The 26,119-nt window shown below is 41.4% G+C and overlaps 1 protein-coding gene across 1 annotated transcript in view; it reads right to left on the bottom strand.

Moving 5' to 3' along the window:
* Positions 1-7,805: 7,805 nt before the first annotated feature.
* LOC115646614 (cytochrome b5-like) overlaps positions 7,806-26,119 on the bottom strand; it is a 30,999-nt gene continuing 12,685 nt past the window's right edge. Inside the window, exons 2-5 of the mRNA XM_030552640.1 lie at positions 17,940-18,068; positions 12,254-12,283; positions 10,272-10,306; positions 7,806-9,169 (exon numbers count right to left, since the gene is read on the bottom strand). Of these exons, the coding sequence (XP_030408500.1) occupies positions 9,091-9,169; positions 10,272-10,306; positions 12,254-12,283; positions 17,940-18,068 (273 nt within the window). The 3' untranslated portion in view covers positions 7,806-9,090. The remainder of the gene's footprint in view (positions 9,170-10,271; positions 10,307-12,253; positions 12,284-17,939; positions 18,069-26,119) is intronic.

The following is a 26,119-nucleotide window of genomic DNA, read 5'->3' as shown; positions in this document are numbered from 1 at the left end:
TGTTTACAGGAATGGCCTGCTGCCCTGACAGCTCCATTATTATTTTTTTCATCAAGTGCATTATTCCTCACAATTTGCTCTGCTTGCAATTTTAATCTGAAGTGATGAATCTGGAGATTTTGTACATATCGCCTCTTGTCTGGCCCCTCTGCATCACTCAGGTAGTGCAAAGCGGCCAGGAACTGTCCTAAAAGAACAGAGGTTTCCTCTTGTGTATGGGAATCCTAGGATGGCATAAAGCCAAAACAACTTGTTTTACCTCCTCCTCCCCTCCACATGAATCCCAGCATATACAGACAGGACTTTGCAGAGTGTTGGGAAGGGATCAATGCCACCAGAGTCCCTCTTTTGTGAGAAGGAGAGCTGTGTGTGTAAGATATCACCATGCACAGATCCAAAGAGGCATGATCTAGTCCACTTTGCTGCTAATCTCCATCTTCCTCTTGTGCTTTCTGGAAAAGCACTCAGGCTAGAGCTTTGTAGGCAGGGCACTAGAGTGAACACAACTGCTGTCTGGGACATAGTCATGGGGAATAGTAAGCAGTTAGAGATTAATCTAATGAGGTGCTGAGCTCCCTCCATTCCCACTGAAGCCAAAAAGAATTGAGGGTATTCAGCCCTTTGCAGGATGAAACCTCCATTTATATCTCATTTTCTTACCTTACATATTTGCTTTGGAAAGAAGAATTATGAAGGTCACCTAATCAAGATTTTTCAAGAACCTTATATATATTTCTCCCTGTTTATCTTTTTAAAACAGTACTGATTATGCAGCAAACCATTAATCATCCCAGCATACCCATGCTTTCTTACTTGAACTTCCATCTATTTAGAATTATTTTTAAAGTGTCAGATAGAAGACAATTTAGTTACTAATTAGAGGTTCTAACAATTAAGTAGTCTTGTTAAAATCTAGGCGCATCTGTGCTAACATGAATTTTGTGACTCCTAGTTGTACTTTAATATTCTGGTAATTGGAACAAAACCAGCATAGCTAAATCCTCTTAAATTGAAAGTCAGTCAGTTGAGTTCACTGTACTTCCCTTTTTTTCTTTTCTTGCTATCTGGCATGTTGAGATTCTCATTAAATTTCCCTTTTGACTTCTATGCATGTTATTTCTCCTTTTTTTCAGTGTCTTTAGTTAGGATCCTATTTCATTAATAGTGCCTTTTGAGATTTTACTGTAGTTTTTCTTCAACTGGATCAAAGGCTAAGAAAATACAGTAGAACCTCAGAGTTGTGGACATCTCGGGAATGGAGGTTGTCCGTAACTCTGAACAAAATGCAGCTCCAGCTCCAGAAGTTCATGATCCAGGCCAGGTACCAGAGGCAGCTAGGCAGTGTCTTTGCAGGCAGCTTCTTTCCTGGGTTGGGCAATCTTGTCCCCCTCCCTGCATGTGTGGGGAATGTGAGAGGGGTGGTGGTGAAAACAGCTCCCTCCTTCCTAGCCAGAAGAGGAGGAGGTGAAAACAGCACCCATAGCTTACTGGAAAGCAATGCAGATTCCAGTGCTACTCCTGCTCCAGCTTCTTTGGGCTGGCAGTGGGGGCTCATAGCTTTGCCTGTGAATCTCAGTGTCTTCAACTCCTCACTATAAGTGGGTACCCTGTGCACGGGAGTAGGGGTGAGAACAGGCAGCCCAGATGTGCCTACCTTTAAGATGCAATACTGGCACAGTACAGAGTTCGTGGGTTTTTCTGTTTTTGTCTCCACTGCTGCCTGATTGGTTACTTCATATTTCACATGGTGTCAGATTGACCAGTCAGTCTGTAACTCTGGTGTTCGCATATTTGATGTTCTGCTGTAGAAGAGTGTTGAGGGACTAAGGGTCAAAGTTGTGCACAATATGATACAGTAGTTCAGGAAAAACAGAAGGGAATAAAAAATACTATCAGACTATTTTCTGAATGTTATAAAATGCTCTCTTGAAGATGAGACATAAATAAATGGCAGTCACTTCTTGGACTTGACAAACAAGGCCATTGCCTTCCAGTTCACAGTACTTTCTACTAGTTTTTCGTTCCAAGGATTAGGGTTGAAGATTATTAAATCAGTAGTCCAGTGCAAATGAATTATTGGTGTATTATGGGGAGCTGTATCTTGAATTTAAAGGAGTTTCAGAAGCCAAAGTGAAGGGGTAACGCTCATGTTTCGAGCACGGACAAGATCTGAAGCAAGTCTGGCTGCTTTTGAACACTGCAGAAATAGGCCTGTTTTAAGACCCTTACATTAAGTGATCTCTATCCTTCCATATTATTACATTCGTTTTCATTCCTATTATGTTACACATTCAGGCTTTGAATGACCCTCTCCTTGTGTTGGTGAAACAGCCAAAACTCTTTATTCATGAGAAATATTTGCTACACAGTTCACAATAGGAATTTAATGTAGAATTTTCTGTTCACTCTGAGCACTGGCCAGACCTGTTCTTAATCCTCCATTTAATAATTTGACTGTAATAAGACTTGAGTTTCTTAATCTTCCCAACTTTTGTTCTACAGATGAAAAACATAAGTAGATTAGAACCATTCACCTCTAGGGCCATCCAAATAATAAAATAGAGTTCACCGTTTTAGCGTGTGCCCGGAATAACAACAGTCCCTGCCTCCAGAATTAATATTATCCCTTGTGTCATTTCTTTGCTTGAGCCATGTAGTTTGTTCTGTTTCTCACTTGCTTAATTCAAAACTGGTTGAAGCAATTTTGCTTATACACCTCCCTGCAAAGTGTCTTTTTTCAGAGATCAAGCATCTCAAAAGATTTGGTGGGCGCGAGAAGTAATTTAAAAAGGGGGACAAGAGAGTTTTGGAAGGAAACCACTTCTAAGGCTTGACTATGAAACAGTTATTGATTTTAATGGTCTAGTCATTCATTACTGTATGCAAAACTCCAGTTGACTTCAGTGGGGATACAATCCATAGTTTTAAACTCAATTTAAAATCAATCTTTCAGGATGAAAGACATATGAGTGCATGTGTGGGGTATGTAAATATATGTAATGCAGCTAAATTTGGTGAACATTAGAGCTAAGCAACTAAGGGAGAGATTTCTCTCTGGTGGCATTGGGCACCTAAATCTTTTTTGTGCCTTTGAAAATCCCAGCTCAAAATATTAAATGAGAGAGTAGGTTTCTTTTATTTTATTTTCTTAATCTCTAATATCTTGCGTTGTGTGGTCAACTTGGGTTTGGATTTTGTAATTTTGCCAAAATCTGGCACTCAGGACTGAGAAGGGTGGAACCACAGATTATAAAATGAAACACAGAATACTTCTCTTGCCCAAATAGTTACTGACAAAGGAACAAAATGTCTTCTGTGGGATAGAGGTTGAACCAGTTCTTGCCTTCTTTGTTAAGATAGAATTACAGCAGTGTATTTGTCATGTTGGTCAACCTGAATTTCAGAAGCTCCGTTTCAGTGTTTTTCTCACTTCAGGCCTAATTTACAGTGTTGCTGATCACTTGTGATTCCCATGGAAAGCGGATGGCAGGGAAATTAATTGAACCATAAACATCAGTCTTATCCGTGTTTCTATTGTTTATTTTAATTCTGAAATTTGAACGGAGGGTAGCAAAATATTTCTTTGCACTATTAAATCTTTTGGATCAATTCCAACACAACCCCACTGACTCTGGTGGAGGTGCACAGGCTCAGGGAGTCAGGGAGTGGGGCTGGTCCCTGCGTGTTAGACCTGACACATTGATGAGTAGAAGAGTATTGTGATTATGACTCTGCAATTGGCACATTATCTGTTTAATACCCTATTCCTTGGAGGATTATTTTAATATATTCAAGATTAAGAGTAGGGAGAAATTTTGTAAGCCCACAATAAAAAAGCACATCTAAAATGTACGCTTACTTTGTCAATGCTTTTCAGGGCTGCTCTGCTCATTCAAAACAGCTGCTGTCTCACAGCGTGGCCAGTGGTATAACTAGCTATAGGTTAGAATCCTCCAGGTGAATTGTTCATGCAGCCTAAAGGTGGGGTGCGTTTCAATCATGCAAGTGTCAGGAGTCTGAATCAATCCCCTCCCTCTTGCAAGCATGCTGGTGTGGGATGTCTCACAGGCAGATCCGAATACCACTACAGTAGTAGTAAGATCTCAGTGTCATTCTGAAGTGATGTGATGGAGTGCAACTCTCTTGAAGGAGCATCAGTGTGTAACCATGTCTACAGGAGCTGGCACCCTAGGCGGCAGAAGGTCCCACTCCTGAAATGCCACCCCGGACAGAGGCGGCAGAAGGTCCCGCCCCTGAAATACAGCTGACAAGTGGGGTGGCTGAAGATCCAGCCGCCGCGATCACCGCCCCCCAAATGTTAGTGCCTTAGGCGACCACCTAAGTCGCCTAATGGGTTGCACCAGCCCTGCATGTATATGCAAAGGAAAGCAAACTCAAACATCTTGAAAGCATCGGAAGACAAAGGGGCAGCATTTGTCTGGATCTGAAGGAACCTTTACATTTGACAGTTGGCAAAGATGGGCTCTATAATTAAAATGCATATACTTATATCAAGATGTGGGATAGAGAGGCAAGGTGAGCCCAATGACTCTTCATTGTTAATTGAGATCTTGGGAGAAGAGAGTGCCTTATATTCTCTAGAAGATTTATTTTATTAGGAAATTGGAAGCGGAAGGAGAGGAACAAAGAAAGGCAGACATTTTTAGCATAATAAAGCAGCAGTAATTCATTCAGTATATTAAACTGGGAGCAGAAGGGAAGGTGTTTAGATTTTTAGGCTCAGCCAACCCTGTCTACAACTCTAACAAAGAAATGAACCACAAGAGTGCTGTACACCGCTATTTCTGGGTAGTCTCTCTCTACCACAGACGTCATATGGATTCGCATAAATCTGAGTGAGAGGTCAAGGCTGAGCTCCTGCTTTTGCTGCTGCTGTCTGGTGTCACTGCAGAACCTAAATAAAAGCCCTTGTTCCTTCCCCACAACTGAAGAGCACTCTGTCACAACTGAGTGACAACCCTACTGGCATTCGAAGCCAACTTCTCTTATCTCCACCCTCTCCCTCACACCATTCTCATACATTTTAGTTTACTTGTATTCTGATTGTTGTCTCCTGAAGCTTGTTGAGAGAACAGGAAAGGTGCAGAGTCCATTCCGATGGGAGTTGGCTGACCCTGTCACAAAGGTGGAGGTTGCAAGCAGGAACTCTCCCTTCAAGCATCCCAATTACTTGAACTACTGTAGCACCTAGAAGCCCCAGTCCTGGACTGGAACCCCATTGTGCTCAGTGTTGTATAAACACAGAACAAAAAGATGGTCCCTGCCCCAGAGATCTTACAATCTAAGTATAAAACTAAAGACACCAGGTGACTCAGGCTGAGAGGTAGAGCACAAGGAAATGATGAGACAAAGAATTGTTGAGCATACATCTTTGAACATAAATTGACTTCATTTAATTCATGCTTTGCTTTTTTGGGGGGCTCTAAGTCAACACAGACAGTCTGGAGTAACGCTATATAGGGAGCATAATCCAAACCCCATTAAGTCAGTAGGAAGCTTTCCACTGACTTCAGTGAGCTTTGGGTCAAGACTGTAATTGCCTCTGTTACTGGAGGCATCCACTAATTCTGGAACGCCAGTACTGTGAGATGGTAAGAAATACGCCCATAGGACTTCTATCTACAGGTGCATGTTTTGAGGCAGCTCGGTATAATCAGTTTGTTTATTTTGATTTATAATCACCCATAAAACTAACTTCTGTTTTAGGCCCCAATCCTGAAAACAATTATACACATGCTTAATTTTACACATGTGAGTATTCCCCTTGGCTTCAAGTTAAGCTTGTGCTTAAGTATTTTGCAGGATTGGAGCCTTAGGCCTGGATCCACAAAGGGATTGAGACATAGCAATGTTCAGTGTCCTAGGGAGCAATTCTTAAGTGCCTAGAAAATCACTGGAATTCCACTGAGATCCATAAAGCCTGAGTTAGGTGTCCAGGCATGCTCTACAATACATGGGAAGAGATAGGTGCCATAGAATGCGATGCACAAAGGCAAGAACATTAGGTGCAGAGCTGCCTAAACTAGCCAGTGGGAGATGCCAATGACCTAAGTCCTAAGCCCCTCTCCCTGTCTTGGAGATAGGTGCCCCCCTGATGCCCAGACCTAGGCACCTATTTCTGCTTAGTGACCCATAAGTGATCCATTGCCAGGAGCCAAGTGGCTTAGGGCTCTCTTGCAGGAATAAGTTAGATGCTTGCCTCACTCCACACAAAATGATTGGAGGAGGTATTGTTGCCCTCTCACTTACATAATGATGGTTCCACTGTGGAAAAATACTTAATAGACACTGAGTTACAGAGTGTAGTTCAGCAGCTAGGGCAGCTACTTGGGAGGTGGGAGACTCAGTGTCCAGTCTCCTTGCTCCAGTGACATTTTGTTTGTCCACAGTGGAACAGCTTCAAAAGGAGAGAATGAGGGGGCCCCAAACCAGTGCTATTCTCAGGGCACATGGAGTAGGCGCTAACCCCAAAACCTCACCACACTGAGGAACTAGCGCCATCACTATCATGCAAGGCTGCAGGTTGTTTTGGGGCTGACCCCCCTTTACTACCCAGGCACCCCTGCACAAACAGCCAAGGAAGGGCAGGGAGGACCCAGGGGTGAGAAAGCAGAATGGGACCAAGTAGCTACCCTGCAGGGTAGGGTAATGGCAGAGTTCGCAGCTCAGCACAGTAAGGGGAGGGATGACCCCAAGCAGCCTGGCTGCTCCCTTCTGCAGGGACAGCACTCCTCTCTGGTCCCCACTGCCTTTCCTGGGGCTGCATGCGCAGGTGTGACCAGGCAGTGTGCACTGTGAGGGCAGGTGAGTGGGGGCCAGCCCCAAAACTTCCCCACAGCTCCAGTTCCAGTGGCAGCTCCAGTTCCTCTCTGCAGCTTGGCCAGAACAGGAAGCAAAGTTGACAGGCGGGAGGTGACTCCCAACTGCCAAGGTGTCAGAGGTCATCTCTCCAGCAGCTGTTGTGAGCCAGTAGGTTCGCTGCTCATACTCCCTTTAGGGCAGCTGCTTGGCCCCTCTTCCGCTGTCTCTCTGAGGAGTGCCGGAGCACACTGCACCCCAAGGCCTAGGGACTCATGGTAGCCAGCCACAGCCAGGTTGGAGTGGTTTTTTCCTGTGAAACTCACAATGTGTGTTAAACTTAAAACCAGACAAATTAAAAACAAAACAAAAACCACCCTTAGTGCACATCCCATTTAAAAAAAGAATAGCAGAGTTTCACTGTAATAGGGTGACAGCCCTGGATACGGATGTCCTAATTATCCTCAGAACAAGTGCACATAGGCATTTCCTGCCCATGTGACTCAGTCTAATGGAGAATCTAATCCTCAGATTAGATGGCAATTCAGTATACAGTCGTCTCAAACTGCACTCATTCTACTGAGACAGCCACCAAAAGAGCTAATTATGCACTTTACGTACTCATGTGCGCCTTATTAGCACCTGAGTCCCATCAATAGCACCATCAGTTAGAAAACATTTTCCCACAATGCAATCCATTTGTAGAGCTGGAGGGAAGACACTGTGGGGTGCAAGGCACTAGACACTCTTGGATAGGATTATTTTGATTCAGGTCTGTACACTGCAGTGTGGACCCCAGCGCCCCAAGTTCAAGCACATGTGAGAAAATCCTTAACCTAGGTTAACCAGTGTGGACACTCAAGCCCTGGATTCTGACATGAGTTAACTGACTGAAGCCCACTAATCCTACTCTTACATTGCTGTGTAGACATACCCAGAGAAAAATCCATCTGCTGCGTAGGAATTAATACACGTGAGACAGAAAATCCAATTTTATAGGAATATGGGAAGATACACCAGGGATTTGCTTTTATTCATGAATATTGTGCATACGAATACATAAAAAATATAGTATCAGAAGTTAAAAACATTGCCCCAGAAAATGCAAACAGCAAGATTCCTCTCCCAAAGAGTTATTTCATGATAAGTACAAGTTGTACATTACCTTTTTTCCTTAGTACTAAGAAGCAGCACAGTAAACTGAGTTATTAGTGCAGATTTAGACAATGAGTTTCAGTCACTAGGAACCATAGCTTTAAGTTGAAGATTTCCTAAAGATTTGACTCAAGTTGTAGGATAAGTCATAGTCACGTCAGTACAAAGCTCTGGTTGCTAAAAAGCAATATTTTGCTCCACTTAGAAAAATTACCTGTTGTGGAAATTACATAAAATATTTTCCCCCAAAAAGGCAGAAGCAATAAAAGAGCTTTTGATTTGTATGTTTTTTTTTTTTCAAAATAGATAGGGAAATAATTGGGACACTTCATATAAACATTATCCTAAGCTTCATTTTCACTATGCTTCAGGGATGGTTTTCTAAAGAGCAACTGAATTAAGCAATCTGGCTTTTTTATGGTAGCACTCTGTACCAGTCCTAGGTACAAAGATGTCAGGAAGCTCCTTTAAGTAGGCCATTGTACAGCCTGACATGTAGGTCCACACACTGTACAGGCTACACACACACTATGTATGTTTACAAGCTTTACAGACCCTTAGACCTATTGCTACAGAGCTTTCTCTCTTTTATTTTTAAATAAAGGTTAAAAATGGAATTTGTTTCTTTGTGTAGCAAGAAAAAACAATTGATCTGACAGCAGTGCTAGAGTGCAAGCAAAGAATACAAGATTATTGGTAAAAGGTAAAATGAACAGTGTTCTCATGGACACATGCCCACCTGTTTTCATAGTTATTTAGGGCTGAAGGATTCATATTAAATTCAGACAGAGCCTTAACAAACATTAAAGAAGCAATGTTACAAGTTTCAGGCTGGTACATACATGTCTGTTGTAATACAGAAATCAGTGTTATCTCAAATGGTTCATTAGAGAATAAAACAGTGTTATACAAATATACACACTACCTTTAGCGCTTAAACAGTGAGTAAAAGGTAGCATTAAGAAGAAAGTGTACAACAGAAAGTTATCTGGAAAAGTTCAATTTTAAAATTTCTTTTCAGCTATTATTCTTTTGTCAGGAAGTGTAGTGGGTTAAGACGGCTTTTGTTTTCTTTCCCAAATCAGTCTCTCCTTGTATTGGTTCTCAGTAGGATGCTTACTCTGCCATGTAGAAATGATACATCATGGCCACAATAAATGCTGCTATTGCTGGGATCACCCAACTGGTCCACCAACTAGAAGGAATCAGTGAGAATTATTTTCATGCAATGTCTAACAGCTGCTAAATTACAAATGTGATATTTTATTGCTTATAAAGTTTACTTTGTAACCTCTTCCTTTTCCACCCTTCAAATGAGGATAAGAGCCTCTGACTGGGGGAGTGTTTAGGTTAGTCTAGTACTAAATGCTGGTGATATGCTCTTGCCAGCCAACATGATAGTGTCCACTGTTAGACTTTGAAATAAAGTTTTTATAAGTTTGCTGATTGGAGAACAAGAAGATTCCAGTCAAACTTAAGGCCATGGCTTGTCACCACAGAACTGTGCCATCCATTGAAGAGCAGATACAGGAAAGCTTTCCGAATAAAAACTTTTGGTACTTCCACATCACTTCCAATAGAGGAATTGAAGGTTCTTGAGTCACAGGATTCCTTTATGTAATGAACAGTATTAATGCATTAAGTTCTGGCTGGACTGTGTTGAAATGCTCGGAACATTTGTGCACATTTTTAAATTCTACTATATGTGCTGCTCTACGTTTAGCCCAGAATCCTCTTTATATTTAACTTAGATGCAGCAACAATAGCAAAAAGACTTTTCTGAGCTGGTGCTTATCAATAAGACATCCAGAGTAGCTAGCGACAGCAGCAGCACTTGTAAGATCACCAAGCAGTTCCTACATTAGTAGTATACCAGCTCCTCTCTAGAACAAGGTAATATCTTAACTTCAAGACGAAGTGTAAAATCTTCATGGTAAGATGACAAGATGCCCTGGAGAGTTTTGAGAGCAAATCTGGGATTTATATATGGCAACAGCCTCACATCATCCATTCCTAGGATTTGATTCCACAGGAAGTTATTCCTATGTGAATGCTCTTTATTCTAGAATGAGTGTGTCCACACAGAGGAGTTCATCAGGAATGGCTTTTTGCTTTAAATTCACTCATCTTACTACAAATTAACTTCGTTGCATTGATAAGCCCTTAATATCCACCATCTTATTTGCTAGTAGTTTGAACTGAACAGTATTTCCCCCCCCCTTCTTGATTGAATTAGGGAAGGGCAACCATGAAGCACCATTCTGTTTTAATTTATGACATTACAAGCCATACTATACCTGGAATTAGAGTCCACAGTGGTAATAAGTGTTTCCTGAAAAACAAAGTCATAACTAAAATACTGAACATAAGTGGCAATTTTCCCCCACCTCCCTGCAGAGAATTGGCTAAAGGAAATGGATTCATCACAACACTTTTGTTTGTACCTTTTCCCAACAACTAGCCAAAGCAAGCCACAAATGCAGCTTTCATGCCTGGATGAAGGCAGCGTTATAGTTAAAAGTTTCAATAGTAATTTGCTAATCAGATAACATTCTGATTCCATGTTTCCTGCTGCAATTTATAACTCATTTATAACAAAATGGTTACCTAAAATTGTTGCCAAGTAGTTTTTTTTTAATGTCCCTCCCTTACTAGTTAGCGGTTGCACTAATGTCTGCAGTTAAGGTTATAGCAAGACTCTGAACTGTTTAGATATTCTTTGAGGCCTAAACTTTCCATGCTTGTTTCAATCTCAATCTCTAAGACAGCATTTCTAAAGTGGGGGGCCACAAAGCCCCAGGCGCCCCATGGGGCGCCTGGAAGGCCCAAAGCCTCCCCCCTGCCAGGCAGCTGAAGCCTAGAACCCCAAGCTTGCCCCCCATTTTCCCCAGCTGAAACCCTGAGTTTTTATAGCATGTTGGGAGGGCCTCAAAGAAAAAGGTTGAGAATTCCTGCTCTAGGAATCTTGACATGGCACAGATACATGCCTTACTGTAGCTATGCACCAGGTGGGTGTAATCTGTAAAGTAAAAGTGACAGAAAACTTAAAAACTGGAGGGTAACAGATCGCAAAACCCAGTGATATTCTGAACAAAAAATGCCCTCCATTATGCTTGCTGTTCCAGAGCTTCACACTCACTCTAGAGACATAACAGGCTTCAGATAATCTTGGAATCTTGTATAGAATACATAGTTTAGTTGTTAAACATCTAGACAGTTGGTGAATTAATGTTACTAGAGTACTTTTAAAACTTTTTTAGAGAGTAATAGGAAATGTATACTTTTTTCAAAGCAAATTATTTGAGGGGCTCACAAAGTTAGTGCTCTCTTTATAATTGCACCAAGACATCCCTGACTGGGTGGGTAAGTCTCCAGGAAACTATGTATTGGAAGAGAATTAGTAAGCAAGATTGCATAGTTTAATCTAATTGCCTAGTGGGCATTCTGCTGCACCTCCTACAGGTGTACTAGCATCAGAATCCAAAGAAGTACTGGCTCCCATAATTTGCTGCTGACTTCCAACTTGCTGGCACCACTTCTAATTCCTGTGGCTTTATTTTAATTGTAGATACACCCAAAAGCATCTGTTATGGATGCATGTCCTGTAAATACAGAAGCAGCACCAAAAAAAATCCATGGTAGTAGTATTCTGTGTTTACCTAACCTAAAATGTTTCAGGTGTTGATAGAGAAGGTGTAATTAGCTCAGACCTGATGCAATTTTATTCTAGTTTCACCTTAATTGTGTACAGATGTGGTAACTGTCATGCTTGTAATATTTGTGAGTTGTGCCCATTTTGTCAAGAGCTACACTGCAAAAGTTGAGGTAATTAGAAACCCACCAGCTTTATCCACAACTGTTCATACAAAACTTAAACGAAGACAACTTAATAACCTGCACCTAAAAATTTGACTTTTACACTTAACACTGAAGATTATTTTTATTTAAAAACTAGAAAGAATAGTTAATTTGTGCATTTGGTGGTACTTTCTATACAGTGAAACAAACAATGGGAGGCTGGAATTAATTTCCTATTTTGTTTGGTGAGAGGGGGGATTTTAGCAAGAACAGAAGAAAACATTTTTAGACAATAGGAAATGTTTACCATAGAGCCATGACAGTTTGACAGCAAGTACAGTACTTTACTTGAAAAATAACCTTAAAGTAGTTTAAACTTGACCTTCATGTCCTTTTGTGTCTCGGTCTGTACACTGTGTGCAAAAAACCTCAGTGTCCAGATGAAACACTGAATTTGAGATTTCAGAATGATGACTCTTACCGTTGGTTTCTGAACTTTGTCTCTATCATCCTGCAGGAAAATAAGGGGAAAATGATTAGACAAGAATGAAGTGTACAAAAGAGGATTTCTGAGAAGGTCACTAGTTTCAGTTAACAATGCCAGTAATTTTTTTTCCACAGTATAGATTTAAGACCATGAAGCTGTATTCCACTGCCATAAGTTATCTAGTAGTTTGTGGGTCTGAGGACAGAATAGGCCCACTGTTCCTCCTGCATCTCGTAAGAGGCAACTAAAAGGGGGCTGCTGGGAGAAGGATGGGCTCCATCAGGTTAGAAATTTTCCGAAGACACAATATGTGATGAGCTAGTCAACCATGTCCATATCGGATAGATTGCATCCCAGGTTAATAATGACCGCTCCATCAGTCTCCCACCAGAGTGGATGCAACAAGTATACTACTAGTGTAACCCCAACAAAGAGGATCCGTGGAAGAGATAACATCACCATAGCCACATGGAATGTAGGGACACTCAGACAAATAGGCAGGTTGAAAGAACTCATACAAAATGGAACAATACACCTGGCACCTCCTAGGAATCTCTGAGGTCAGATGGAAGAACTTTAGAGAGGCACATAGAAGAAGGCTATGTACTTTATTACAGTGGAAAGGACAAACACATCAACAGCGTAGGATTTCTTGTGCATAAAGATATTAAGAATTCATTATTACGATGCCGTCCAATGTCCAGCAGGCTTATTTCCATCCATTTAAAGGCAGTGGTACAAGTCTACACCCCTACAACAGACTGACAATGAGCAAACTGAAGATTTTTACAAATGGCTCCAAAGACATCATGGATAAGGTACACAAGAAAGATATCCTGATTGTATAGTGAGATTACAATGCTAAAGTAGGTACTGATGCACAGGCAGATAGGGCCACAATAATCTTGCCATTCTGTAATGCGATAACCAATGAGAGAAGATTGAGGCTGTTGGAGTTTGTCAGCTATAACACTCTGGATCTTGCAAACACATTAGGAGCACATAAAGCATGCAGATGATCAATATGGCACATACCTAACGGTCTAAATCACAGCCAGATCAACTACATCGTGGTGCAAAACCGATTTTGTTCTGGGATTAACAGAGCTAAGACAAGGAACTTCCCTGGTGCTGATATTGGAAGTGATCACAACCTTGTGATGCTAAATTTTTGGCTGCATCTAAGGAAAATTGTCAGGCCAAAACTCACCAGAACCAAGTTTGACTTGGAAAGACTCAGAGACCGAAACACTGCAGAGTCATTCCAAGCAATGATGGGCAGAAAATTTTGCCCCACTGCTTGCTCTAGAGGAAGACAGAAACAATGACCAACAGTTTCAACACTAATGAATGAGGCAGCAATGGACATCCTTGGGAAATATCGCAAGGTGACAAAACCATGGGTCACAAATGAAACGCTACAGATGTGTGACATTAGAAGAGAACATAAGAGACAAGAACAGCACTGACGGAGCTGATAAATACAGAGCGACTAGCAGAAAGATAAAAGTAATGAAGGTGGCCAAGGAGATATGGATTAAAAAATGATGCTCTAAAATTGAACAGTGTATCAATAATAAAAATAGCAAATGAGCCTTCCAGGTTGTAAAAGCAGCAAAGAGTCCTGTGGCACCTTATAGGCTAACAGATGTATTGGGGCATGAGCTTTTGTGGGTGAATACCCACTTCGCTGAATGCTTCGTATTCACCCACGAAAGCTCACGCTCCAATACGTCTGTTAGTCTATAAGGTGCCACATGACTCTTTGCTGCTTTTACAGATCCAGATTAACACAGCTACCCCTCTGATACTTGACACCAGATTGTAAAGGATTTGACAAAGGAAAGATGGACCAAAGCTAACACAATTCAAGACAAAAAAGGGAACAGTCTTACAGAAGAAAGGAACATCATGAATAGGTGGATAAACTACAACCACCAGACAAATGGAGATCCTAGTGTCCTAGATAGCCCAGAGTCAGAGAAGGATGACTTTCCAGTACTGTGTGAAGAAGTGCAGACAGCTGTGAAATCACTCAAGAACAGAAAGGCTACATGTATTGACAATATCCCAGCCAAACAGATGAAATTCAGAGGAGAAATAGTAATAGATGTACTCACCAAGATCTGCAGCAAGAACTGGCAGACCAGTGAGTGGACCTCCACATGGACAAGTCACTAATAATCACTCTGCCAAAGAAAGAACCTGCAATTGTGTCAAAATTACTGGACCATAAGCTTAATTAGCCATCCCAGCAAAGCGATGTTGAAAGTCATCTTGAACAAACTGAAGCCACAAACGGAGAGTATCACTGAAGAACAAGCTGGCCTTCATGCTGGAAGAAGTACCACAGAACAGATTTTCAACCTTCATGTTCTACGTGAGAAGTACTTACAACACCAGCAGGACATCTAACATGTCTTTGACAACTTCAAGAAGGCATTTGACAGAGTATGGCATGAAGCTCTCTAGGCAACCACGAAGTAGTACAATGTTAGTCCTAAGCTTATTCTTACCATTAAACAACTATATGCCAAGGCCAGCAGTGCAGTTCTCGTCAATGGCACAATAGGAAAGTGGTTTCGCACCACTGTTGGAGTCCGGCAAGGCTGCCTTCTTTCACGCACACTGTAACATCTACTTGGACACATAATGACTGATGCCCTAGATGATCATATATGCACAGTCAGCATTGGGGGCGAACAATCTCAAATCTTCGGTTCGCTGATTACATTGATGACCTGGCAGGAAGCGAAGATGAACTAGCCAACCTTGTGAAATGATTGGATGAAACCTCCGCAAAATACGGCATGGAAATCAGTGCAGAGAAAATCAAGCTGCCAACAAACGTATGTGACTGGATAAGCTCACATATCCCCATCAGCGGACAAGAGCTAGAGACAGTGAAATAGTTCAAGTATTTGAGGGCAATCATCATCGATGAAGGATCAAAGTCAGAAATTCTGGAAAGAATTGTGCAAGCAGCAGCAGCAGCAGCGGCAAAGCTAAAGCGAATTTGGATGAATAAGAACATCTCCCTAGAATCCAAACTGAAACTGCTACATGCAATGGTCATTTCCATTTTTCTGTATGCATGTGAGACATGGACCCTTATGGACGAACTTGAATGGAAAATACAGGTAGTAGAGAGGAGATACTCTGGTAAAATCCTAGGCATCTCCTACTTCAACCACGTCACTATGAGGTCTGTAACATCATCACTCAATGCACTGGGTCATATGAAGACCTCCTCACGACCACGAAGTGCAAGCTGAAGTGCAAGCTATGGCCATGTAACAAGATCTGGCCTATCCAAGACCATTTTCCAAGGGACAGTACACGGGAAGAGAAGAAGAGGTAGACAGAAAAGATAAATTACAACATAAAAGAGTGGACAGGAATGGACTTCGTGGATACTCAAGCACTGACACACAATCGTCAGGGGTGGAGACAGTTAGCTGATTTCTCATCAGTGATGATGCCCGATGACCAATGCAGTTATGGAAGTGATGACGACGACATCATTTGCTTATAAATAAGTCCCAGAATGTTTCCTTATTCAACTGAATGCAACTCTCCAATGCATTTCAAAATTCTATGCACCAGCAGATTTACATTTCCTATGTTTCTAAAAGATACATGTCTTTAGTCTACTGCATAACAAACTGAATTACCCTGATTTGATAGCGCCTTCCACCATCCACACACGTACAATAGATAGATGCAAACTAATCAAGGCCGCTGTGCTTTGTGGCATTCTGTTGCAATGGCCCTGAATTATACAGCACCCTAAGGCAACAGATGAAAAAAGTTTTTAAAAGGCACTTTATAAAAGCATAAATTATGAACCACACACAGTTTGAAGCCAGTGTTTCCTGTTTGTTATACCTCAGATAACCGTGTGCATAACAAAATCACAGAAGTTGTCAAGATGACAGAACCTGGAGATTGGCAGTGAAGTGAGGGACAGCTGGGTCTTTTACATGAGGTGTGAAGCAGTTTAGAGTTAGCACTATGGGCTGCATATGTCTACTACAATACCCAAAAATAAAATAATTCATGTTGATAGTCATCTTTGTTTCAGAATAACCCATGATGAGTGCATCAGCTCACCTTAGATTTGTTCTTCCAAATTTTCTCCAGCCTCAGGGATCATTTTAGTAGTAGTAGCACCACCACAGCAACTAGGAGCCCTAGTTATGGACCAGGATGTCACTGTACAAGGTGATGTACAAGTAGAAGCAGAACAAAAAAGAAAGGTTCTCAAAGTAAATTAAGAGACCAGAGATGGGTACAGACAAAAGAAGGATTACAAGGAAACAATACTGGTCAACACAATAGGCAGTGGCATCAACACACCAGCGAATCTGAACATTGACCAATTTTTCTGGGCATCAGAGCAAAGGAGTGTTGGGATAGGCCGTGAAGGGCCTTGAAAGTAGCTTATGTTTGATGTGAAAGAGAAAAGGGAGTCAGTGAGGAATACGAACAGGGTGAGATGGTCAAAGAGACAGTGGGCTAGGAACATGACCTTTGCAACAGCATTCTGAATGGATGTGAATGGGACATGACTGCATTTGTCTGGGCCAGAGAAAAAGATTTTTTTTCAGTAACCGAGACATGAGTTGATAAGAGTTTGGAGGAATTTTAGCTGAGTGGATAAACAGGAATGGTTGTATCTTAGAGATGTTCTGCAAAAGAATCAGCAAGACTTAAACATGGCCTGGATGCAAGGAACCCATGAGAGAGCTAAATCTAAGGTGATGCCCAGGTTATATTTTCCATGGTGATCAAAAAAGGAGCTGGAGGCAAAGATTTATAACTCTTGTTTTAACAACTGAATTATTTATACTCTCCTCATGTTTTCAATATTACCTTGACAACTAAAAGGGCTAGAAATATACTTTAAAAATGAAGCATAGATTCTGAAAATCACTTCTATTCCAACAAATAAATGGCACAGATATGGACTACACAGGACCCTGTCCAATTTCAGCTTACATATCCTGTGTAAGATGTTAATGATCATTTTGAATACTTCTTCAGTACAGTAGATGACTACTCCTTATAAAAGGTTTACACAAATTCACAGATATACTATTTTAAGGATTATCATTTTATCTTTAGGGAGATCATGATGTACAGATGGAGAGTGCAGTATGATTTAGTGCTCTGTAGTGTTATTTGTCAACCTAAGTTAAAACCCCAGCTGTAATGCATTTCAAAGAGGAGATATAAACCGTACCCTTACTATGATTACTATAAAAGCAGCAAGGAATCCTGTGGCACCTTATAGACTAACAGACGTTCTGGAGCATGAGCTTTCGTGGGTAAATACCCACTTCGTCACCCACGAAAGCTCATGCTCCAAAACGTCTGTTAGTCTATAAGGTGCCACAGGATTCCTTGCTGCTTTTACAGATCCAGACTAACACGGCTACCCCTCTGATATATGATTACTGTGATACATTATCTGAGCACTTCAGAGTGCTCACTCTCAGTTTCTACCTGAGCGGGAAAAAGCAATGTGGCTTCACCCAAAGTTAGCTGTGGTGGTGAAATAATAAGGTATGGCTAGCATAGACGGTTACCAGCTCTATTTTAGTGTGCTTATCACAGAAATGTCTAAACACTGAAAATTGTAGTGACATTAATATTTGTACACCAATTGTGTACTCACAGGATGAAGCTCCCCTATAATGAATGTCTCAGACAGCGTTCTGGCATCTGTGGAATGGCCAACATCTTCAAAGTTTTCAGTAGCATCTCCCCCAGCTTGCTCCCTTAGGACTTCTTCACCACCTGGATGCTGTGAGAGAATACAAATTTCAGATCTCATGCACTGTTACTAGTATTTCCAGAAGTCACAGGAGGTGGAAGGATTTTCAGCTGTCAAACCAGACCTTGATTATGAAAAAATGTGTTGGGCATGTTCTAAAGACATTCAATTTTCTTTAATATTTTAAAGAGTCCCATGGGTTACACGAGTGAAAATAAATCCTTCCCTTATTTTTTCCCAATTACCTTTTGCAAAACTGATTTCTTCCCTACATTCTAAACTATAATTTCTTCATTCAATCTTCCACCTGGATGACTACAATTGCTAGAAGCAGCATCTGACATTCCTGACAGAACTAGTCAAGGCATAACAGAAAGTTAAATACATATGCAAATTAACTTTAAACAATACTACACAGCTTTCCTACATTGGGATTATTTACACTTGTGACAGCTGAAACAAATCCTAACGTACTACACGCTACGGACTTCAATAATGGGGGCAACAAATGATTTTTCACTTTATTAAAGCTTTATCTAACTTTAGAGTCTCTCTAGTACCTGTAAACCAAAACTAGAGACTTGCTTTGAAAATGTTACCTCAAACTCTTATAGCTACACAATGTAACGCAAAGGATTTGCTGGCATTAAAAATGCTTCCATCTTCTCAATTCTCCCTGCCGATGTGGCTTCACAACCAGATTTTCTTTATGAAAAAAATCTGCTACTGCTGTGCACAAGACCTATCAAATGTTCTAATCCTGAAAAAGAGAATTCTCTTCTCTGCCTTAGTTATTTCTGATAACTATAAGCAGTACAAGCCAGACCAGTGAAATTTCAGCTGACAGTGTCCAAGAACAGCAAGGCAGAGTTAATCTGAAATGCACAGTTGATGACACTTTTAAAAAGCAAAATCAGCGCTCAGGTAAGATGCCCTCAGGTTACTGGAGAATGAGTTTTCTACTTAGGGAACGGCTACACTTGCAGTTCAAAGCGCTGCTGCGGCAGCGCTTCGAAATTTCGAGCGCGTCGCAGCGCCAGCGCTGGGAGAGAGCTCTCCCAGCACTGCCAATACTCCACATCATCTACGGGTGTAGCTTGCAGTGCTGGGAGCCGCACTCCCAGCGCTGCAGCACTGTTTACACTGAGGCTTTACAGTGCTGTATCTTGCAGCACTCAGAGGTGTGTTTTTTTCACACCCCTGAGTGCGAAAGTTGCAACGCTGTAAAGCGCCAGTGTAGCCATGGCCTTAGTCACAAGAGAGGAGCAGAGCCAAAGCAATGCAAGTTTCCTCTGACTTTTCATTTAAACTATTCTGGATGTACCACAGGGAGGAAAAAGAATGAGAACTGTTCTCTCAATATCCATTCACACTTCTCTGCAGATATGGACAACTGGACTTATATGTAATTGGTATTAAGTTACACTGAACCCAAATCACAAACCAGTATGTATGACTGGACCCTACCAAATTTACGGACATGAAAACGCATCACGGACCGTGGAAATCTGTTTTTCCCCACGAAATCTGGTCTTTTGTACTTGTACCTTATATATACAGATTTCACTGGGGAAATCAGCATTTTTCAAACTGGAGGTGCCTGACCCAAAAGTGGTTTGTGGGGGGATTGCAAGGTTATTGTAAGGGGGTCAGGGTATTGCACCTGACTTCTGCAGTGCCTTCAGAGCTGGGTGGCAAGGGAACAGATCCCAGCTCTCAAGGCGGCAGTGCAGAAGAAAGGGTAGCAAACAACATACCATGCCATCCTTACTTCTGTGCCGTTGCTGCCTTCAGAGCTGCTCTATAGCTGCCCAGCTCTGAAGCCAGTGCTGCCACTAACAGTAGTTCAGAAGGGTGACAATACCAAGACCCCCCCTACAATAATCTTGTGACCATCCCACAACCCCCCTTTGGGGATAGGACCCCTACAGTTACAACACTGAAATATCAGATTTAAATATCTGAAATCATTACATTTACGATGTTTAAAACCTATTAAACCGTAAATTGACCAAAATGGCCCATGAATTTGGTAGGGCCCTATCTGTGACACAACATACTACTTCCTCATCCCACTCCCCTTAGAGACAGCCAGACACACTCTTCTGGGTTCTCTAGGTTTCCTCAACAAGTGCTTACTAAATGGTAGAAATAAATCATGCTGTGAATCAAGTTGTGGGATGGAATTCAGCCATAATAAGAATAAGAGAACACCATGCTTTCCAATTCAGAAAGATTTTCTTCAACACCTAAAAGTACTCAATCTAATGTAAGTGATAAGTGTTTGCTGCTCTAGACTTAGAATTGGGAAACTGCACCCCAGCAGTGAAGCAGCATAAACGATTAGATGCTAAACAGCTTCTTAATTTAATAATCTACTGTGTAAATACTAGTACCTTGCATCACTGCAGTTAAAACATTTATTTTAATAGAGCCACAGAATAGGTTTTAATACTTTATCCAACCGGTGGGAGATATAAGAGATGCTATAAGCATGTGTACAGATATACATTCGAAACAATGTTAAAAACTTCAAATTGCAAAGTCAAGCACTCAGATGTTAGGCAATGCCAGAATTAAGGTTGTCTGTGCAACCTTAATTCACTTATCTTTTGCATATGCAATGATGAGACATCTAATCATATGATCACAGTATGAGACACGTAGGACCTGATCTACCCAAGTGTTTGGCACTCATTGCAGCCAAAGTCAGTTGGACCTAAACTCTGAAGATGTGCTATAAAAATAGTACGTACTCTGAAAAAAATCAGGCATTAAAAGTCTCAATTTGGGTTTCTCTAAACTAGTGGACACTGACAATTTTCAGCCTTAATCTCGTTAAGCCTTAGTTCCCAATTATGAATGGAGATACTACCACCTAATTTCAACAGAGATGTTGTAAGATTAATTAATGTTGGCACAGTAGTCAGATCTTATGATCAGAGCATCAGAGAATGCCTATGAAGAAATTATATATTGAATTCAGCAAAGAGTTTAGGTGATGTACATTAATTAAAGCTGGAGGCCAACACTGAATGGAAACGATGAAAATATGGCATAAACTAGCCAATCACAGAATGAAACGGGGAGGCTGTGAGGAAAAAATAGTATATAATCATATACCGTAATGCAAACCACACTAGGGAGCCAAATCAAAGTTACATAGGCATCTAACCTTGAAGTGTTCAACTTGGCAAGCATAATGTTTTTAATGTAGATTTGGGGATAATTGTATTTATATATGAAATATGAATTAATAAAATTCTGACAGACAAGTTCCTTCCTAGTGTCTGAGCCAAATGGAGAGAAAGGCCCTATAGTTGAAGCACAGCAGAAAAAAGCTCTGTTTATACACTTAGCAGCTCTGAGCTGTGTGTACCGGCATTATAGCCTACTGCTCATCTTCCGAGTAAGAAAATAACCCTGGCTCACATTTATCACAAGGAAACAGTTGCTGCTACCGAGTTTCAAGAGGGTGGCAGTGCCAAAAGACCTATAAATTGTACTAATTCTCATTATTTTAAAAACATTTATTGTGTAACTGTAGAAGTTCTTTAAAGAAGTCAGATCTGTGCTCATCCACAATGACTAAGCAAAAGAAGGAGAAGCTAAACAAGTGCAAAGAGTAAAGATTATGCGTAGTAACTGAGCCAAAAAAGGTTAAAAGAGTGTATGCAGAAGAGAGATTACACAAGGCAGATGTGGCACCCATTACAAATCCTGGCCATGAATCAGTTTTGATAACTATGTGGTGAAATGCCAGGACAAAGGTCTTAAATGAGCACTAAACTTGACTACCTTTGAAATTTGCAGTATGTTTAACAAACTGAATCAACATAACCGGTTGGACAGCAAGTTACTTGCATAACTGAGTATTCAGAAAGGATAATCCAGCTTTAAAAAAAAGTTTTGAGTATTTTTACATCTACTATGCTTGGAATAAATAGCCCCCAAATAGAAAGAAAACCACTTCAGACTTCTTAGGCCCTAAAAGTGGACCTCTTAGCCACAGCAAGTAACTTAGGCCTTGTCTACATTTAAAAGGGGTTTACCACTACAGAGACAATGGTAAAGCCCTCCCTAGCAGAGACACAGCTGATGCTAGCCAAGAGTTCTTTTGCTGGTATGGCTTGAGCCAGTTCCCCAAATGTAATAAATTATACTGGCAAAAAAATCCATTTGCTGGTATAATTGCATCTACCCCCAATTAGGGTTGTAAATTTTTTTTTTTTCACATTACTGACAGCTATGCTGGTAAAACTTAAGGGTAAATTGAACCTCAGATAGTCATACATACTTGCCAGCCATACACTAGACAAAATACATAAACCCAGTGATTTGTACCTTGAACTGCTAAACATTTATTAAATACAAATGTTTCAAAACTTTACATATCAGTGAAGCTCTTGCCATTTATCTTACTCATTAAATAAACTCACATACCTACAAACATCCCCATTGAAGTGCTCAGTTCTCTTTAGAAGACAAAAAAACATAATACGTACTACACTCTCTTAACAAATGAAAGTGACAATTGTAAGGCCTAGTCAATGGAGATTAGGCCTCCAAAGAAATGACTTTTCCACTGGAAAGTCATTAAAAGTCAATTTTCCAAGTTGTGCTATGGTTCTCTCTTAGTTTACTTTAATAGCTTAATGTAACACCAGGAAGTTAATTTTTTGAGTCCTGCTTTATAGTAATTATTTCAGTTTGATTATCTGACATTTTTCAGCAACTCATGTGTAAACAAATGCTGCACCAGAGAGTTTCCTTTAAGGGAGAATCTTGGAATTTCTTAATACATACTTTGGCTAGGTCTACATCAGAAAAGTTTTATCAGGAGAGCTATACCAAACCCTTGCAGTGTAGACACAGTTATACACAAATGCTTTTTCTGATATTGCTTATGCCAGTTCCCCAAGCAAAATAAGTTACATCAGCGAAAGCACTTTTATGATGCTATACCTGCATCTACTCTTGGGTTTTGGCAGTATAGAAACACTGCAAAATAGAAAAATCACACACCTGACATTACATATCAGCAAAGTTTTCTATTTTAGACTTGGCCCTTAAATTCCAGAAAACTCACAATAATTTTGACAAAAGCATACAGTGATTAGAAAAAATTTATCAAATAAAGTGAACTTCTGAAATGCTGTTATCAACTTAACTGTCTGTATTACTTAATATTCTGAAACCCTCCAAGTAGTACAAGTCATTAATCCTTTTCTCTGTCAGAGTCCAAAGCTTCATGAAGTTAGCCACCCTAATTAAGCAACTTTTCCATACACCATGGGTTAAGGCAATATCCATGAATCTTCAGATCTGGGTCCAGCACTGAAGGTGGGTTAGCAAGCTTGCAAAAATCTGGATCCATAGTAGGGAAAAGGCCACTATCAGAATATTTGGGTCTTCACTATAGGGAATAAGGAGCAGGAAGCAGCACTGGCAGGGAGTCAGAATACCACAAGCACTTGAATTTTATAGCAGCAGGCCCTTTGATTGCATTTGGGAGAGATCTAGACTTAATCTACTGCCACTCACTTCAAAAGGATTGAAGGACTGCTCCCAGAATGACTGATTCCTCCCCCCAACATAGTATACTCTATAGTGTGCTTTTCCAAATAAAGCAGTGACACTAAAGTTATCTAATGAATTCTATACTCAGATAAAGTTTTCAAAAGCCTGGAAGAATGATTTCCATTTTGTCTTTGTCGTTTTAAACTATTACAGCTGGGGAGGGAGCCAAAGGAGAAATGGATTTCTTTTAATAATTCACCCATCAGCTGAGTCATCATGGACAAGTCAGTTCACTTCTGTGCCCTTTCCCCTATCTGTTAGAGGAGGATAGTATTTACTCTTCTATATAAAGCACTAAGAACTATTAGAAATAAGAGCTAAATATTACTTCTTTTAACTGAATCTGCACAAGTTCTAGTAAGTCCCCACAAATGCTTTTCATGCTCCTTCACTGCAGTTCTCTGAGCTAGGATTTCGGAGTCTTCTCATACCAACCCCCATGCTTCATCAATATTTTAGTTATGTAACACAACTGAAAGGTTTTGCTGTCAATGTTAAGGTAACATGCACACTTCACATTCACAGACTGTTACATTTAAGCAAGCACATGCCCCAAAGATACTTTACCAGTGTTCTTTGCTGTGCAGGTGGAGCTAAACTATACTCTTACATTACAGAATGATGCTATCAGTCCTGTAATATTGTCACTTAGGCTACCTCATACTTGGAGCTGGCGGGGGTGGATTCCCAGTTTACACAGACATACCAGTGCTAGCTCTGCTTGAGCTAGTATGTGAAAAATCACAGTGTAACTGGAGTAGTACAGGCTAGCTGCCCAAAGTATGTACCTGTCTGGGCCCTCTGGCTATGTACTCAGACAGCTAACCCACGCCACCGCCCATTCTACTCCAGCTTCAGTGTTATTTCTGAGCAAGCTAGCTCAAGCGGAGTAATATGGGTACATCTACATGTGCTGGGAATCACACCCAAGCTCCACTATAGACAAATAGATTCATTCTGTCCATACAAAAAAAATGAATAGTCACATGGTGAGTTCTACTGTGTTGCGACATAGTAGACAGTAGTCTCCTTCCTGCATCCCAGTAACATTTTACTTTTTGTCTGTTATCTTCCCAAATCCCATTTTTGAGATAGCTGACTAGCTTCTTATCAGATGAATTTCCCCCAAAGTGACATCACAGCTAGAGCAAATAAGATAGTCACACAAAATACATTTTTTACCTCTGAAAATTATATTGCTAAAACAAACTTTTGGGATGCAAGTCCTGGAGCTGATAATCAGATAATACAAACAGGAGACTGAAGATTAGACAAAAATTAAAACAAGTGTAGCAGTGTGTTTCTAGTATGGATCACATCTAGAGTCTGAAGGGAGAGGCACAATTCAGATTCAGATTCTGCTCAACTGTCTCTCCACCAAATCCGTCTCTCCAAGGGTGTGATCCAGTTCTCAGTTAAGTTAATGGAAAAGCTCCAATTAACTTCAACAGGAGCTGAATCAGCCCACAATATGTTTCAGGCCACAGCTACACTGGAGAGTTGCAGTGCTGGTGGTGGGTTTACAGCGCTGCAACTTACTCACCATCCACACTTGCAAGGCACATACAGCGCTGCATCTCCCTGGCTGCAGCGCTGGCTGTACTCCTGCTCTGCCTGGGGTATAGGGATTGCAGCGCTGGTGATGCAGCGCTGCTCCGCCAGTGTGGCCACCAAAAGTGCTGTAACTGGACTCCGAGGTATCCAGAGGTATCCCAGAATGCCTGTTCAGCCACTTTGCTCATCAGTTTGCACTCTACTTCCCTGGCCTCAGGTGACCCGCCCTTTAAATGCCCTGGGAATTTTAAAAATCCCCTTCCTGATTGCTCAGCCAGGTGTGGAGTGCAATCAGTGAATCTTTCCAGGTGACCATGCCTCCATGCGCCAAACGAGCCCCAGCATGGAGCAATGGCGAGTTGATGGACCTCATCAGTGTTTGGGGCGAGGCAGCTGTGCAGTCACAGCTGCGCTCCAGACTTAGGAATTATGATCCCTATGGGCAGATATCAAAGGCCATGATGGAAAGGGGCCATGACCGGGATGCAGTGCAGTGCAGGGTTAAAGTGAAGGAGCTGCGGAGTGCCTATTGCAAAGCCCGCGAGAGAAACCGCCGCTCCAGCGCAGCTCCCACGACCTGCCATTTTACAAGGAGCTGGACGCGATACTTGGGGTTGACCCCACCAATTCAACGACCACGATGGACACTTCGGGGGGGGGGGGGGGGGGGGGAAGAGGAGGAAGGGTAGGAAGGTAACCGAGAGTGAGGGTACTAGGGTGGGGGGAGACACGCCGGAGTCCCAGGAGGGCATGCAGCCAGGAGCTCTTCTCAAGCCAGGCGGAAGGTAGCCAGTCGCAGCAGCTGGAACTTGTTGGTGAAGGACAAGCAGAGGAGCAGGTTACCAGTAAGCAGCTTTTATTTTCAGTATGGAAATGTTTCGGGAGAGGAGGGGAGGGGGGTTAGGGCTGCATGCACGCATGCATAGATGTGGAATAGCCCACTGATG

This window comes from Gopherus evgoodei, chromosome 2 (genome assembly GCF_007399415.2).
Source record: "Gopherus evgoodei ecotype Sinaloan lineage chromosome 2, rGopEvg1_v1.p, whole genome shotgun sequence".
In the NCBI taxonomy this organism is placed as follows: Eukaryota; Metazoa; Chordata; order Testudines; family Testudinidae; genus Gopherus; species Gopherus evgoodei.
The sequence above is the reverse complement of the archived record's forward strand: the minus strand, read 5'-3'. Positions and strand labels throughout refer to the sequence as shown.